Source organism: Pterocles gutturalis, unplaced genomic scaffold (assembly GCF_000699245.1).
Source record: "Pterocles gutturalis isolate BGI_N339 unplaced genomic scaffold, ASM69924v1 scaffold17573, whole genome shotgun sequence".
Classification (NCBI taxonomy): Eukaryota; Metazoa; Chordata; class Aves; order Pterocliformes; family Pteroclidae; genus Pterocles; species Pterocles gutturalis.
The window spans coordinates 61,587-76,219 of NW_010120871.1; the positions used below are offsets into that span (position 1 = coordinate 61,587).

Genomic DNA, 14,633 nt, shown 5'->3' on the forward strand with positions numbered 1-14,633 from the left:
AAGTCAGCCATCATACCCCCGGACAGAGCTGGCCAGTGACCACTTCAATCTGCCACCACTGCCCAACCCCAACACCATGTGTCACATTGACGGCTCACGTGGCAGCAAACACTGAATTTTCACCCCTCCCAGAACTACAGCAGAACTGGGCAATGTCGAATGGTTATTTATAGTCCTCAAAGCCAACATTTACAGAAGTAATTCTTAGACAGAGTCATAGAAACATAGAATGGTTTGGGTTGGAAAGGACCTTAAGGATCATCTAGTTCCAACCCCCCTGCTATGGGCAGGGACACCTTCCACTAGACCAGGTTGCCTGGCCTTGAACACCTCCAGGGATGGAGCATCATTGTCCCCTCTGTGTTTACTTTTCCAGGACAACTGAGTATTGTCACTAAATGTAATACCTCCTGCTAACAGCCACTTTGCTTTTGGTCACCTTTGGAGATGAAATTGTGGAAAGTTAGCTGATGAGTCCATGTTGCAGCATACATAACATGCAAGGCTTGGCTAGTTTCCTGAAGAGATTAATGACATTACGTTTTTTGCTTCAGTGGTAGTGATTCTTCGAATCAGAATCTTTTCTCATCTCCCCCCTTCCTCTCTTAGTAGGAATAATAATTGTCTCTGGTTAAATGCATGAAAGAAACTCACCCAGGTGCAGAGTGGTTTTGTGATGACCTATTGGTTATTACTTCTGTAGTTTATCTGGAACTCTAAATTTCTGTTTAGTAAGGATAAACACAGAGATCACATCTGAAAAAAGCGCACAACGGTCTATGAAATTTATTAATTTCAGTATTAGCAAAGAAAAAAAAAGACCTTCAAAGGCACCTGAACCTGTTAGAAGAAGGAGTTGTCTTAAACTGCCCTGGCAAAAAAAATAATTTAAAGGCAAAATGTTTCTCCCCACCTGTGTGAGAAAGTTTTCTCCTGGGTTTATGGAATTCTCCACTGTCCTGGTTCTGGTGTACTGGGCTGGTGGTAAGGTACCTGGCTGGGGGCCGGGTTCTGTACCCCCTCTCATTCCTGCAGAGCTGTCACCACAAGGTAAATATTTTTGCTGCTGTTGCTGGATTTCAGCGCCGTGCTGATCTGAGCTCTTGCTTAGTGAGGGCCAGCAGACAGCTGATGACCTCTTGGAAGCATGAAACGTGATTCTTATTACTGGCCATAAAAGAAAAGTAATTTGGGGAGCTGCTTTCCAAACTTTAATCTTTTTTACTTTCATATCTCTGAGGGAACTGTGATGTTACCCTGCAGGTACTTGCTGTTCCTGGGGAACTGATTTTGTTTTTCCATTACACTGAAATACATCCACAAAGTTAACCTGCTGTTTTTTCTGACCTACCAGATGTAATACTGTGAGAATTTCCAAAGGACGCTAACTTAATAGACCAACGATTCTCACTGATGAAAGCCATCCAACCTCAGGTCTGCTGCAGCCAGCCAGTGAACGATTCCTCTCCGACACACAAAGCTCCTTGTTGAGCTGTAGAACAAACATGGGTTTAGGTTGAAAAATGGTTAAAAAAAACAAAAAAACCCCTGGGGCTGCGTGCATGCCCCAAAGCTGGTGTGTCCCACGTGCCATGGGGACAGCCACATCCCTGCTGTGAAGCCACCACGGAGCCTGGCCTTTGTGCCGGGCACAGCTCAGATCAGGGTGTTCAGGAGCAGCGAGCATTCGATCAGCTGCCCCAGTGCTGTCAGCCTGCGAAACAACCAACCATTAACAGGAAATTTTCTGAAATGAAGATCCCATCATTTCCTTCAGTGTCACCTTTCGTATAATTGCTAAGCACAGAATTTATAATTAAACGGTATGACTGATTCTGTGACATTCCCATAGACATTTCACAAAGGCTATTTGCGTGCCTTGCTATTTGGTACAGTAATAACTGCAATCAGCATAACTACTATGATTTGTTTATCAAACGTCCCTTGGGTAGCATCCGTTGTCATTTGTAAAACTTCGTGAGCATCCCAATTTGCATACCGTTGCCTGTCTTACATTGCTGTTGAGTTGTGTTTCTGAAGCACCACTGATGCTCACCTCTGCAGAGAAGGGCGGTTGTCTTCCACCCCCATGAAAAGTACACACTGAACAGTAAATAAGCAAAATTCGGTAAAAATCATACAAAGAAAGCAGGCATTATATCTTCACAACAGGGACCAAAGGGTGTACTTACTGAGCAATGGAATGGAACAGGTTGAAAAGTGAGGAGAAAAGCTAATCATCCATTTGCACCCTTGAACGAAGAGAGTCCAGAGGAAGAAGCATGTGTGATCATGTAGGCAGTGGCTGTGTCGCAGCGCCCGTCTGCCATGGGACCAGGTTACAGCAGCACGGGGAGCCTGGGTTTGACATTACGGTGCTCGGCTGCTTGACGGTGCAGCCTTTAGTGTTTGGCACAAGTACAGAGTGTGTGTGTTGGCATGTGTGTGTGGTTTTTGCCTATAAAATATTCAAATGCTATAAAAGTATCATGAACTACTGACACAGTGTGGGTTATGTGAACGCCACCAGGAGCAGGAGGTTAGCAGAGCAGATCAGTGGTGGAGTCACTGTCTCTCGTCTGTTAAGTGACCTCCTGCAGCTGGAAATCCCTGTCTTTTGCATTGTTTGATAGACGTTCACCCCTTTTGTCCAAAATGCTGGATCCACGGGGGGTTTTGTGATTTATTTATTTTTTCCTCATAACGTTAGCTTAAGAGAAAGGGAAACCACTTTCCCTAAGTGCTGCTAAAACCTTCTAATCTAGTAAAAGAGTTGGTTTGGTTTTTTTTTTCAAACTGCTCTATTCTCCAAAGGGCACTGCTAAATGACAGCTTGAGCAGATTATGATGCTTAAAAGGATGGGGATGGAGGCAGGGGTCCTGGAGAGCCAGCAGATAAGCTCCGGGGCGGTGTGGTATTATCTGCAGTTGAACTGGTACCATCCGAGTGAAGACAGCAAGTGTGTGTCTGCATCTGCGGGAGCCGGCGGTGGGAACCCAGGATATGCATGGGCTGCTGGAGAGCCACAGTGGGACATGGAAAGAGGATTACGGAGCCGGATCAGTAAAGAGAGCTGACAGGACTGCTTCACACGTAGTATTTTGTATTTCTCAGACAAGAGAAGTACACAATCCTTGTGGAAAGACATGGTTGCCTGGACAAAGTTGCCGTTACCTGAAACTTCCATAAATCAAGCTAAGGAAATGAGAACGGTGTTTGGTTTTGCAGCTGGGTTTTTTTCAGGTGGGGTGCTGCCGAAAGGAGGGGGTGGCACCGGGGGACCTTTGCCCCCGTGCAGCCCGTGCAGGGGCTGTGGCTGCAGCCTGTCCTCCCCACCAAAGCCTCAGCTGGAGGGGCAGAAAGGCTCCCAAAAGGATGCGAAGAGCTGCTGACTCTTCAGTCTCTCTTGCAGTAGCATGGGTTTAGGGGTGCTTTGTGGCTGGAGATTTTTGTATGGTGGCATCTGCCCTGGGTCCTGTAATAACAGTTGGTGCTGCTCCGTGAGAAACGTAACGGAGTCCTGTGCAGGGGGTTGGGTAACAAATGGCCAACACCTTTGTTGGAGGTAGAAAGGCAGTGGTTCTTCCAAAGCAAAGCCTCTTTAAAGTCAAAGTACAAGAAACACAGGTTTCACTGGAAAACAGATGTTTTCCTTTTTTTAATTTGGCTTTAAAATGGCGTGGTAACTTAGGTGGGGAGGGGCGTTGGACGCTAAAATGTCTGAGAGCACATTTATATTCAAGTCTTTTTACTTTCCATGTTTTTGCAAACGTGTAATGCAGTGGGATCTCATTTTAATTTTTATTAAAAAATGTTTCTTATTCTGATATTTGCACAACATAATGTAGAGAATGAGATGAAATCTTCAGATGACCTGGAAGTCTTCTGGGAGATTTATAAACTGCCTACTTCATATGTAAGAACATTTGTTTTAATTCCCATATAAAAGTGAGATAAATTGGTTTGTGATAACACAAGTCCAAAAATATCTCAAGTTACCACTTTATTTCCATATTACAAAGTAACACAATTCACTGCATAATTAGAAAGCTGAATTAGATAAAAGGAGCAGTTGCTCCTGATTAGACTATGCATGCAAAGCGTTAGCCTGCAAAAAGTATTTCAGACTCCTACAGAGACTTTTCTAAGATCTGCCACTAAAAGTTCGGTTATTATGGCCCAGCAGCTGGAAATCTGTCCACTGGGTTAGTGAAGATCAAAAGGCCTGATCCTGCAGTGCTTTGCTTCTGAGAGTAATCCTAGCTCATGCAAAATCATCCATTGGTATAATTTGTTCTATAACAATTGGTGGTTATTAGATGTGTGTATTCAAGACCAGCGTAATTTTCTCTCAAGGTTTTGAAGGTAATTTTCATCATTTGCATGAATAAAGCAAGAATCTGGAAAACATAGAAATGTAAAATTCAAATGGAAATCCTTTATGTAAAATAAATGATAGACTCTAGGTGCCTTTGCATGTGAATGATATCCTTAGGGTTGAGTTTTCTCCAATGCACTGCTTCAAAGTCTGATGCATTTGTAACAGTAGTGTGTGAAGTTTATCATTAAGTTAAAATTTGTCAAAATTCAGAGTCTTCTTGAGAGAGAGAAAGAGCAGTGCGAGGGAGGATGACCCTCCACAATGGCTTTGTCCTTATGTCGTAGCAAAGGTGGCTTCAAACCCTCTGGGGGAGTGGGCTTGCAGAGATCAGCACGACATTGTTTTCAGAAAGCTTTGATTTCCACTGGCAATACTTATCTCAATCCCAGTTCTCATTCATGTCAAGTTTGAGCATCTCTCACTAAATTTGCATCTTAATTTCTTAATTTGATCTCAGGTTTGGAAACTACCAGGTTTCACCAGCCGTCTGTAAAAGGCATGCATGAGTTATTAGTCTCCCATTGTCGGTTAAATCTTATCCTCTGTATTTTAAGTCATCCGTTTGCATTAATCTAAAATGCTTTCAGAGAGTTTATTAGAAGTGAAATAAGAAATGGAATAGTTTCATGTAAACTGCATTTTTATGTTTGACTGGTAAAACTACAAAGCAGAGATAAAATACATAAAACTAAAGCTCTGCATAATAAGCATATCTGTTAGGTTCCCTTATCTTTGTAAAGCTCACATTTGTCATGAGAAGCATTGTGTGTCACTCATCTTGCCTTGTTCTACAAAAGCTCTTTTCTCCCTTTTCTTTTATCTCCCATTGGCAAGGTAGGAAGCTTGGCTGACGTGGTGCTGCAAAACACCCCATTGTAATCATTTAACCTTCAACCCCTTAATAGCAGAAGGAAATAAAAATTAATACCTGTTTGTGCCTAGATAAAAATGCTGCTGGCGCTCTGCTGGTTACGTCTTTTGCAATCTCAGCAGCCCTGGATTAAGGGGAAAATGTTGAGTCAAACCACCCCCAGGGTCAGTCACCTCCAGGTTGGGCCAGATGCCCACTGGTGCAGCCCACAGAACACCACGTAGGGAAGCGCTGGCCATAGCACATGGCTGTGGAGGAGCTCAAGCACTGGTGCAGAAATCTGCCCTCTGTGCTTGGGAGCAATCTCCCGCAATGTCTCTATAGACCTGTGCTCACCTGCCCGAAATACCTTTGTCAGGAGTGGCAGCTCGGAGGACAGCGAATGATGGCGGTGGCAGATTTTTGCCGGTAGCTGATCGTACCTGCAAACCCACAACTCATCAAATGTAGTTATCTGGCTCCTGTGCAGGAGCAGGTGGCCCCAGTGCAGGTTGTGTGTCCTGTTCCAAAGGAGCTTGCAAAGAGGGTCTCTTGGGGGTGAACGGTCTTCACTTGTTCTGTTCTTCTCTTTCTGAAAAGTAATGTTAGTATTGCATATCCAACTCATCAGCTGTTCCAAAACTCAGAAAATGCCAGGTGTAGGTAACAAATCCTTCTGCTGAGGACCCATTTGAAAACTTCTTTCTATATAGTGCTTTTGGAAGTAGCTCTTACTCAAAATGCATCTTTCCTTCTGCTTTTCAGGGATTTTTTTGTTCCTTTCGCACACCGTGTGTCTATGACATATGTGCCTATGAGTATGGTGATATAAAGTTATTTTGCTTAACTGACAAGTCCATCAGAATTCCTATGGGGAGCTGTAGTTTTCCATGCCAAATAAGAAGTGGGATTTGAGCAGAGAAAATCTGTAATCAAACATAAATACACTATTTCTGTCTGTGGACCATAAACAACAAATTATGTGTGTCATGCTGGAAATGCTGTGCCATTAGCTTTTTTTTTCTTTTTTTTTTTTCTTTTTAATTTTTTTTTCCCCCGTGTTCCAAATTTTTATGTTCTCTAGGAAAGTGAATCAAGAGTTAGTTGCAAAACATTACTGTGCATTTTTCACCGTATGGCTACTTGAACAGCCTTTCTGCCAGTTCTCATTTGAGATAAGTGATGAACAAAACACTGCTTTAGAATACTGTTACATCTTCGGTATTTGTGACAGAGCTCTCCACTGACATGGATCTTTTCTAACCTTGTAGAAATGTAGATCTCATTCAGTAATACTGCTCAGCAGGTATTCAGTGACTGTCAGGTTTAGTTATGTATCTTGTATAGAGAAACAGAGGCAGTTCTTATTTAACACATGTTGCAGAGCCGCATCCTTTTCAGACCAAACTAGAAGGACTGCAGACATTATTTAAGCAAGCTTTCTTCCCAAGCGCTAGCAGAGAGATGTGTGGTCTGAATACAGAGCTTGAACCAGACAGTCCCTGGGTGGGATGTAATTTGTCAGGTATGCAGCCCACAGCATCCTCCTGGCCTTGCCAGGCGCTGGTGCCTGCAGCTCCTGTAACAATTGCAGGAGATTTTTATAAAATAGAAATAATAACGACCTAACTTAGCAAGGAGAAAAGCTGGTAGTAAGTTACAAACACTTCAAAGATAAGGAGGGTGTCTTCCTGTTTATCCCTCAGCTCTTAAATGTTATATTTTATGTATTTCACTTCTAGCTATTAAATAATTTAAATATTTAGGTCTGTGTTATTTGTATCAATGTAATGCACTTGACCCCGAATGAGCTACAGCTGACTTATGTGAACGTGACTGAAGAGAGGATCAGATCCAAGGAAGCAAATGCATTGCAAACTGTCTTCTCTTGTAAATGTTCTTGTAAGATAAATAGACAGAGTGCTTATGTATATAGAAATAGAGATATAGGGTATATATCTGTAGTGTAACAACATTCAGCTGTGAGGTGAGGAACAATCAGCCAGGTGGTAACTCTGCAGCGAAGGGCAGCAGGCAGCAGCACTACCTGACTGTGAAAAGTGAACATCGTGTTTCACAGCAGTGCTGTAAGATAAATTCAGAAAATAATCCTCCCGTGAGGAGGCCTTCAGCAGAGCACCACGCCGGCTGGGAGCATCGCATCTCGGTGCAGCAGCAGGTCACTGGCAGTGTCCAGGCGTTGGGAGAAATTATCCCGTCATCTGTCAAAGACCAAGGGGCAACACAGTACCATGCTGGTCCTTAACAGTTCTCTAAAAGACAATAACTGTATATATATAAAAGAAGGTAACAGAAGGTGGCCACCAGCTCTCCATGTCACCAGGAGAGGACAATTAGCAGCTTCGTTCACGTGCAGACCAAATGTTTTGGAGACCTGAGCGCCCTGCAAGAGTTTGTGAAACCTGCATCCCAGGGTGGGTTGAGGACATGGGTAGATAGGATGATCTGTCAGAAGCAGTTCTGGTGTGCATGGCTGCTTCTTGGGCAGGGGTTTAGAGGAGGGGACCGCTCGGGCTCCCTTCCAGCCTCAGATGGGGTAACTTGGCCCAGTGTATCTTTCTCCCAGATGACATGGGTTATGTCCCAACATCCTAACCTTGGCAAAATTTCTGTCACCATCAGCGTCATTTTCTTCTGATAATGAGTAAATAGAAACTGAGAAGGCACTTTAGTTTCTGCTTGTCCGCATCTGTATGAAGACACATCCGTGCACAGCGCGGTTTTTATGTTTTCTGTAAGGCATTTTATTGCTTCCAGTGGCGGTCTTAATCACTATAATAGCAACTGTTATGTAGATATAACTTGCAAGGTTGGAGACATTTGTATTTTTCTAAATATGGAAATTGGAAATACCTGAGTAGAGTCAGCATTTTACTCTGACATTATATTTATTCATGGACTTTTTCCATCAGAAATTCAGACTGATTAGTACTGAATAGGAGGAGAAGAGGAAATAGTGTTCTGAAGAAATCACTCTCAATGTGTAATGATTTTCCCATCTATGTGGATTTACAGGTATATTTAATCTTTGAAGAGGATCCGCAGAGACTTTGCTCCCTCTTCAGCTCCCTCACACCTGTACTGTGCTGTCTCTGTGCCTTTTGACTGTGCCTAATCCTCTTAAGTCATGAGAATTGTTCTAGTTTATCTATTAAGTGTGTCCTATGAAAAGATTATTGGAAAAAAAAAAAAAAAGGCTTTTCCACCCCTGCATATTTGCAGAGTACGTTTTTGAATTCTTGTGGTTTCTTTAAATACTCATCTCATGGCAGTACCTGTTCCCTGACTTGCATATGTACTGTTTTTTCATAATAAGCATACCTGAATGTCATGAGCACACAAATCATTGTGTATCCTCTGCAAAGTTATTTCAATTAATTGTAGAGAATTAAAGCATAATAAAAACAAAAAAAACCCCACCTTCCTCAGATTTTTAAAAAAGTAATTTTTTTTTTACTAACCTGTATTATTATAGTTCCTCTTCTGTAACTTACAGTAGATCTAAATTTAACTTTCTACCAGCATTATTTCAATGCAAACCCAATCTTCACTCTTTAAATAAAGAAACAGAAGCGATACCATAAGCATACAGTAGAAATTGTATTGTTAAGGACACCGACAGTTTCCAGCACTGAGACTGCGAGGAGGCTGTTCCTGTATCAGGTAGCTGGTGTGCGTTGGACCTCACGGTGGTTTGCAGTGCAAAGGTCTCAACTCATGCATCTTTGGTAGCAAACTCATTAAAAGCTGCTTTTAAATGGTTACTTAATGTTTGAAATACTACAGCCTTTTTCCCAGTCATCTTATTTGTAATAGCGTCTCATGTGTTGTGTCTCCTAGCTCTACATACAAACTACCACACTTACAATATCCATGAACTTAAGTGCTTCAGTGGCCCTGGGAATGCTTTACATGCCGAAGGTGTACATCATCATCTTCCACCCGGAGCTAAACGTCCAGAAACGGAAACGCAGCTTCAAGGCTGTGGTCACAGCAGCGACCATGTCGTCACGGCTCTCACACAAACCCAGCGACAGGCCCAACGGCGAAGCCAAAACGGAGCTGTGTGAGAACGTAGACCCAAACAGTAAGTACTGCCGACCTTCTGCTCGCTGGCTGGCTGGGGCTTTTGGAGGCATTGACCCATATCTGAGGTTTAGGGTAATCTTATTATTTGGTCTTCTCAGTTCAAGATTTTTGATCTCCCCCATATATTATTTTAAATTCTCTACTTCCTCCTCACTATTTTGAGTTGTGCCGGTTGGTAGTAACTCCTCACAAGATGTTTGGTAGCTATGAGTAACTCCTGCTCCTTTCCCTCCTCCGAATGAAAGAGCAGCAGCATCCTTGGGTACCAGACCCTTCAGCCTGTGTCACACTCCAACCTTCCTAACCCGGCAGGCACAGTTTCCAGGACGGATGGAGGGACAAGTACCAAACTCAATGATAACTCTGCTAACCTGAGTTATAATTTTGTTTCTTGCAAAATTTATTTGAAAAAAAATCTCACAGTCCTTGAAGATTCCCATTTAAGGATTTTATCCGGTCCTACAAAAGTGAATGCAAATCTTGCCACTGATTTAAAAGGAAAATAGATCGAAAAGATGCTTCCAGTTTCCTTAATGTGCATAGCATGGTGTATTGTAGCACAAAATTACATACTGAGGCCATCAAATTTGATTTGCATTTCAATCTGGAAAGAGTTGAGGAAGGAGACAGCTGCACAACTTTGTAGCAAACTGGAAAGGTTTAGGCATGTCTGCAGTTTTTATGAAAAACAGATTTGAATGTGGAGAAATGCCCTTTCCCTGCCCATGATCCGTTCATCCATTTGCTGCTGAAATCCCTGCCACTTCTTGTCTATTAACTGCCGCCGGAATATCTGCCTCAAAGCAGAAACTCTGCTGTCAAAGCAAAGTGGGAACAGCCAGCAAATTATTGACACAGCACTTTTCCTCCCTTTGTTCTCCCCTTGAGTATTTTTTTTTCTGATGCCTTATCATGCAGGTATACAAAATATATTCTAACTGAAAAAAAAAATTGTCTTCAGAAAGTGAACTAGCTGAACTATCTGAAATATGATTCTGACATAAGAGAGCAAGGAAATGCTTCTCCTAAATTAAGGACCATATTGTGCGTCCTCCAGTCGCACTGAACCGAGACCTCGCTGCAAGAGGAAATACATATATTTCCCACTGTAGGGAATTACCCAGCAAGAGTGAGAGTTGCAGAGTCCTTTGCTAAGTCAGATTTTGGTTCGGTAACACAGGCGATGGCAAAGGCACCCCTTCCGCTGCCTCTGGTCCCTAAATCTGCTTCTTGCTGTGATGCTGCTGCTGAGGTTGGACCCTCCATTGTGCAGCCCCCAGCCGCTCCTCGGGTTGTTTGGGGATGGCCAGGCTGGAAACGGCCTTTAGGGATGGAGGGAGAGGAAGGAGGAGGAGGAAGGGGAGGAAGGAAGGGGATTGTAGAAGAGCTGGGAAAGGGCGGGTGAGTGTGTCTTGCTGAAGTGAATTCCAGCAAGCGCTCTTCTGGTCAAATGGATTGGAATTTGTTTCTCGTCCAGAAAAAATCAAAATCTAAAAATTTCCACTTGAAGACTTGAACAACAAGAAAAATATAAAAGTTCTGATGGTTACATGTTCAGTGTAGAAACAGAGGCTCAGGGTTTTCCAATGCTGGGTTTCCCCCCGGTCTCATTCTCCTGTGCTGGATCTTATCGCTGTTTTCAGACTTCTGAGAATATTTCCCCACCACCAAAGAACAGTCAGATTTTTCCCTGGGAAGGAATATGTTCATTAAAAAGAAATATTCTTCACTTAACCCAACACATTCCTGGTAAAATACAACTTTTTTTCATCCAGGACTATATACTAGAATATGTTTTTAAGAGGCAGAAGCAGTCAGGGACAGAACCCCCCTGCTTGCCAAGACCTACGAGTTTCAGCCTTAAGCATCCAGCCTTCAGGCCTGGTTTTATTAACACTGGTTTAAAGCTGAGGTGAAGTCTGGTTTTGAAACCCTCACAACGTCAGAATTGGTGTGTATGAAGGAAGAATGCTTTCTGTCAACCCATTTCCTTACGTGTAGGATTCTAAAGCATATAAATTTATTTGTTCAACCTCTAGTCAGTCAGGAGATGTGCAACAGTATTAATTTATATGTCTTTCTGCAAGTACTGGGCTTTTAAATTTTTTATTGTTTGGAAATAAATTTTCTTTTAAATCTTTTAATTATATATACAGTACCAGCTGTTCATATTATCAGCTGCACCTACTACTACTATTTCATTCCCTGGATATGTGTGTTAATAAAAGTTGTTAGAAAATCAAATTAAATAAACTACTGCTGTACTTAAGTATTTGGGTACATTTAGTCCCAGTGTAGGCTACTACTGCAGTTAATGGGAGCTTTCAACCCCCTAATCAGGCAACATTCAGCGTGTATGTCTATACAAGTAATTAATTGACTATCTGAATTGAGTCTCTTTTTTTTAAAAAAAAAAAAAAAACAAAACGAATATTTTGTTTAAAAAAATGTTTGCAGGTCCATTTTAGTTGGAAAAATTGAAAACAATAATAATGAGCTAAAAAAAAATGCAGTGTCATCCAAGTAAACCTCTCCACATTTTCAATGAGATTTTGAAAATGGTCTCCGTAAGTAAATAAGGTTTTGCTGTTTTCATGGCAATGTAACTGAGGAGCACAGGGATGGGAAGTCCTGGCTGATAGTTCTGTGCCAGGCTCCTCTGACACTCGCTGTGTCAGATGAAAGTAAATTAATTGAAGGGGATTAAAGGATGAGTCTGAGTCTCATCGGCACTGTGCAAAGCTAACTTAAACGCAGACCTGGCTTAGCTGTCAAGTGTTTTCTCCTAAGTGCAAAAGTACAGTTGGGTTTTCCAGTTTGATTTTCTGTTGTGTTTCCTGGTGATGCTGCTGTTCATGGCTTGCTCAGGTACTGGAGACTGGAGTTGCCATTTCTATTGAAAATACACAAAAATTTCATATCTCCTGAGAGATGATGAACACTGAGCCACCAGCATGGGGTTCATGTACCTCCAAACATTGGGGAATTCGGTGACTAAGCCCAAAGTTATGGCCTGTCTTACTTATATGTCCCATGTCCGGAGTCCAAACCAGAAGCAAAATGTGGGTGGAGGGTTTTACAGAAAAAACAGCCTTGAACAAACCTCTCTGTTTTAGTATAAACTTGAAAAGGATGCCTAATGAACTGAAGATGTACGTGTAGAACTGGCAGGCCTATAAATTACCTGGGTGGCTTCCTCAGAGCAGGTGGTCCTCAGCAGCGGCACTAAGCATTGTGCGGAAATGCTGCATCCAGCTCTTGGGGGATCTGCAGGAATCTAAGCTCGGAAATAAATGTGCAGAGCGTTTAGGAGAGCTGGGCTCAACCGCTGGGGTTTTAGTGTGAGTATAAAAGAGGAAAGTACATTAACATGGGAAGAAAATCACTCAAAATGCAGTGACCTTCTGTCCCACCCACCAGGAGGAACAGGGACTCACTGTGTTGCAGCTTTTTATTAGGACAAATGGGTAGCAAGACTTTTCCCAAGTGGAGCTCCCCAGTCAAGTCCTGGGAGGGCTTCTGTGCTGAATGGGGTATATTAAGGCCACGCTTCTCAATCTAAAACTGCACTACTTATGAAAAAACCATTCCAGTTTGCCATCTGGCATGTGCATGTTTTACTCATTCAACGGATTTTCCTGCTAATACATGTTTGCATCTAAAATGTTTCGCAGCAGATTCAGATGAGCAGAGTTTGGTGCACAGCAGCTTCCATCTGTGTAACGAGTTCATTCTGCTCTCATGTGTCTGGTCAAATTTCACACTGTTTAAGAAGATGCTTCTCAGCAAGTCTAAAGTTGAACAGTGAGTGAGGGCTTCTGCTCGGGTGTGTGGTTGTGTTTCTGCTACAAGAGCAGAGTGTCAGACTAGGAGAAAAACATTTGAGCCTCCAACCCATACTTACTGATATTGAGATTTACATGAAATTGCTCCTTTTCCTTAGCAACTTGTTTTAATTCATGGTTTTGACAAACACAGCAAGAGGGAAACCAACATCTTGGTGGTTTGGTGATGGGGAAGGGGTGCTTCTGGCCAGCTAGACGAGCAGACCTTCTGGGAAGGGTGTTTGCTTTCCTGCATTTCCCACCTGAAGCAGCCATGGGAAGGAAGCCGAGCTGCCCGCTGTTCCCTGGAAGCGGCTCTCCTGGAAAAATGCTTTTGTGCAGGAACTGGGGTAGACTCTTTTGGCGCTTGGCAGCACAGAGAGTTTTGTCTTCCAGTGTCCAAGTTTCCCATCTCATAGGAAAAACCACACAGTCTTTGAGAATGGCTGTGGTCAAGTTTACAGCCCGCCCCCCCCCCTTTTTTTTTTCTTTCCTTTGCTCTACTGGTAAATCTCTGAGATGAAGACAAGTATTGCAGAGTAGCCCAGTAGTACACAGCGTTGAGCAGGAAGCATGCAGCATCTCTGTGGCAAAGATCAAGTGCATCAGAGTGCCAAACAGTTGGAAAGACAGAGCAGCTCATGGGAGGAGACCGCTTTTCCCAAGGAGTTTAGTGGAGATTTGTTGAGAAGTTGCAAAGGAAAGGTGGCACACAGCCAGCTCCCCTCTCAGACAGGCGTGCAGACACTGCTGTGCAAACTCTCCCATGCTGTGCCACGATGCTTTTGTGTGTTCATTCCTGTTCATCCTTAACATCACCGACATGACGTTGCCTACTCCATCTTTCTGAGGAAAAACCCTAAAATGGTTGTGGATGATGCCAATGAACCTGAGAGTGACTGCAGGGGTGAGGAGGGATGGGGGAGTCTTAAACTAAATCCAAAATCAAGGAAGAAATATTTTACACTTAGGGTGGTGAAACGCTGGAACAGGTTGCCAAGGGAGGTGGTAATGTCCTATCCCTGGAAACATTCAAGGTCAGGTTGGATGGGGCTCTGGGCAACCTGATCTAGTGGAAGATGACCCTGCTCACCGCAGAGGGGTTGGACTAGATGACCTCCATGGTCCCTTCCAACTCAAACTATTCTATGATTCTATGATTTGATGTTCCAGAGTTTGTTCAGGGGAGAGAAAAAAAAAATTCAACCAGAGCCACTCTTTTCTGGGCAGCTGCTTCCATGTTCAGAGGTACCTGAACTTCTGTGCACTGGTTCATTTATTTCTAGCCCAGAGTTAATTTCACATAGTGGCGCCTCTCAGCTTTCAACTATCGCTGCTCTAATCTGAGCGCGTCACTTGTATTAATGTCATGGCCTCCATGACAGGGGAAAAGTTGAAGATTTTATTGTGAACAGACATATTATACATACCAATGTATTTACTTTTCCTGTAGACTGCATACCACCA

The 14,633-nt window shown here is 42.9% G+C and overlaps 1 protein-coding gene across 1 annotated transcript in view; it reads left to right on the forward strand.

Annotated features, from left to right (window-relative positions):
* LOC104464371 (metabotropic glutamate receptor 7) overlaps positions 1-14,633 on the forward strand; it is a gene marked incomplete at its 5' end in the record, with an annotated part of 72,750 nt that overhangs the window by 58,051 nt on the left and 66 nt on the right. The window contains 2 exons of the mRNA XM_010077053.1: positions 9,094-9,340; positions 14,620-14,633. The exon at positions 14,620-14,633 is cut by the window's right edge and continues 66 nt beyond it. Coding sequence (XP_010075355.1) covers positions 9,094-9,340; positions 14,620-14,633 — 261 coding nt within the window. The remainder of the gene's footprint in view (positions 1-9,093; positions 9,341-14,619) is intronic.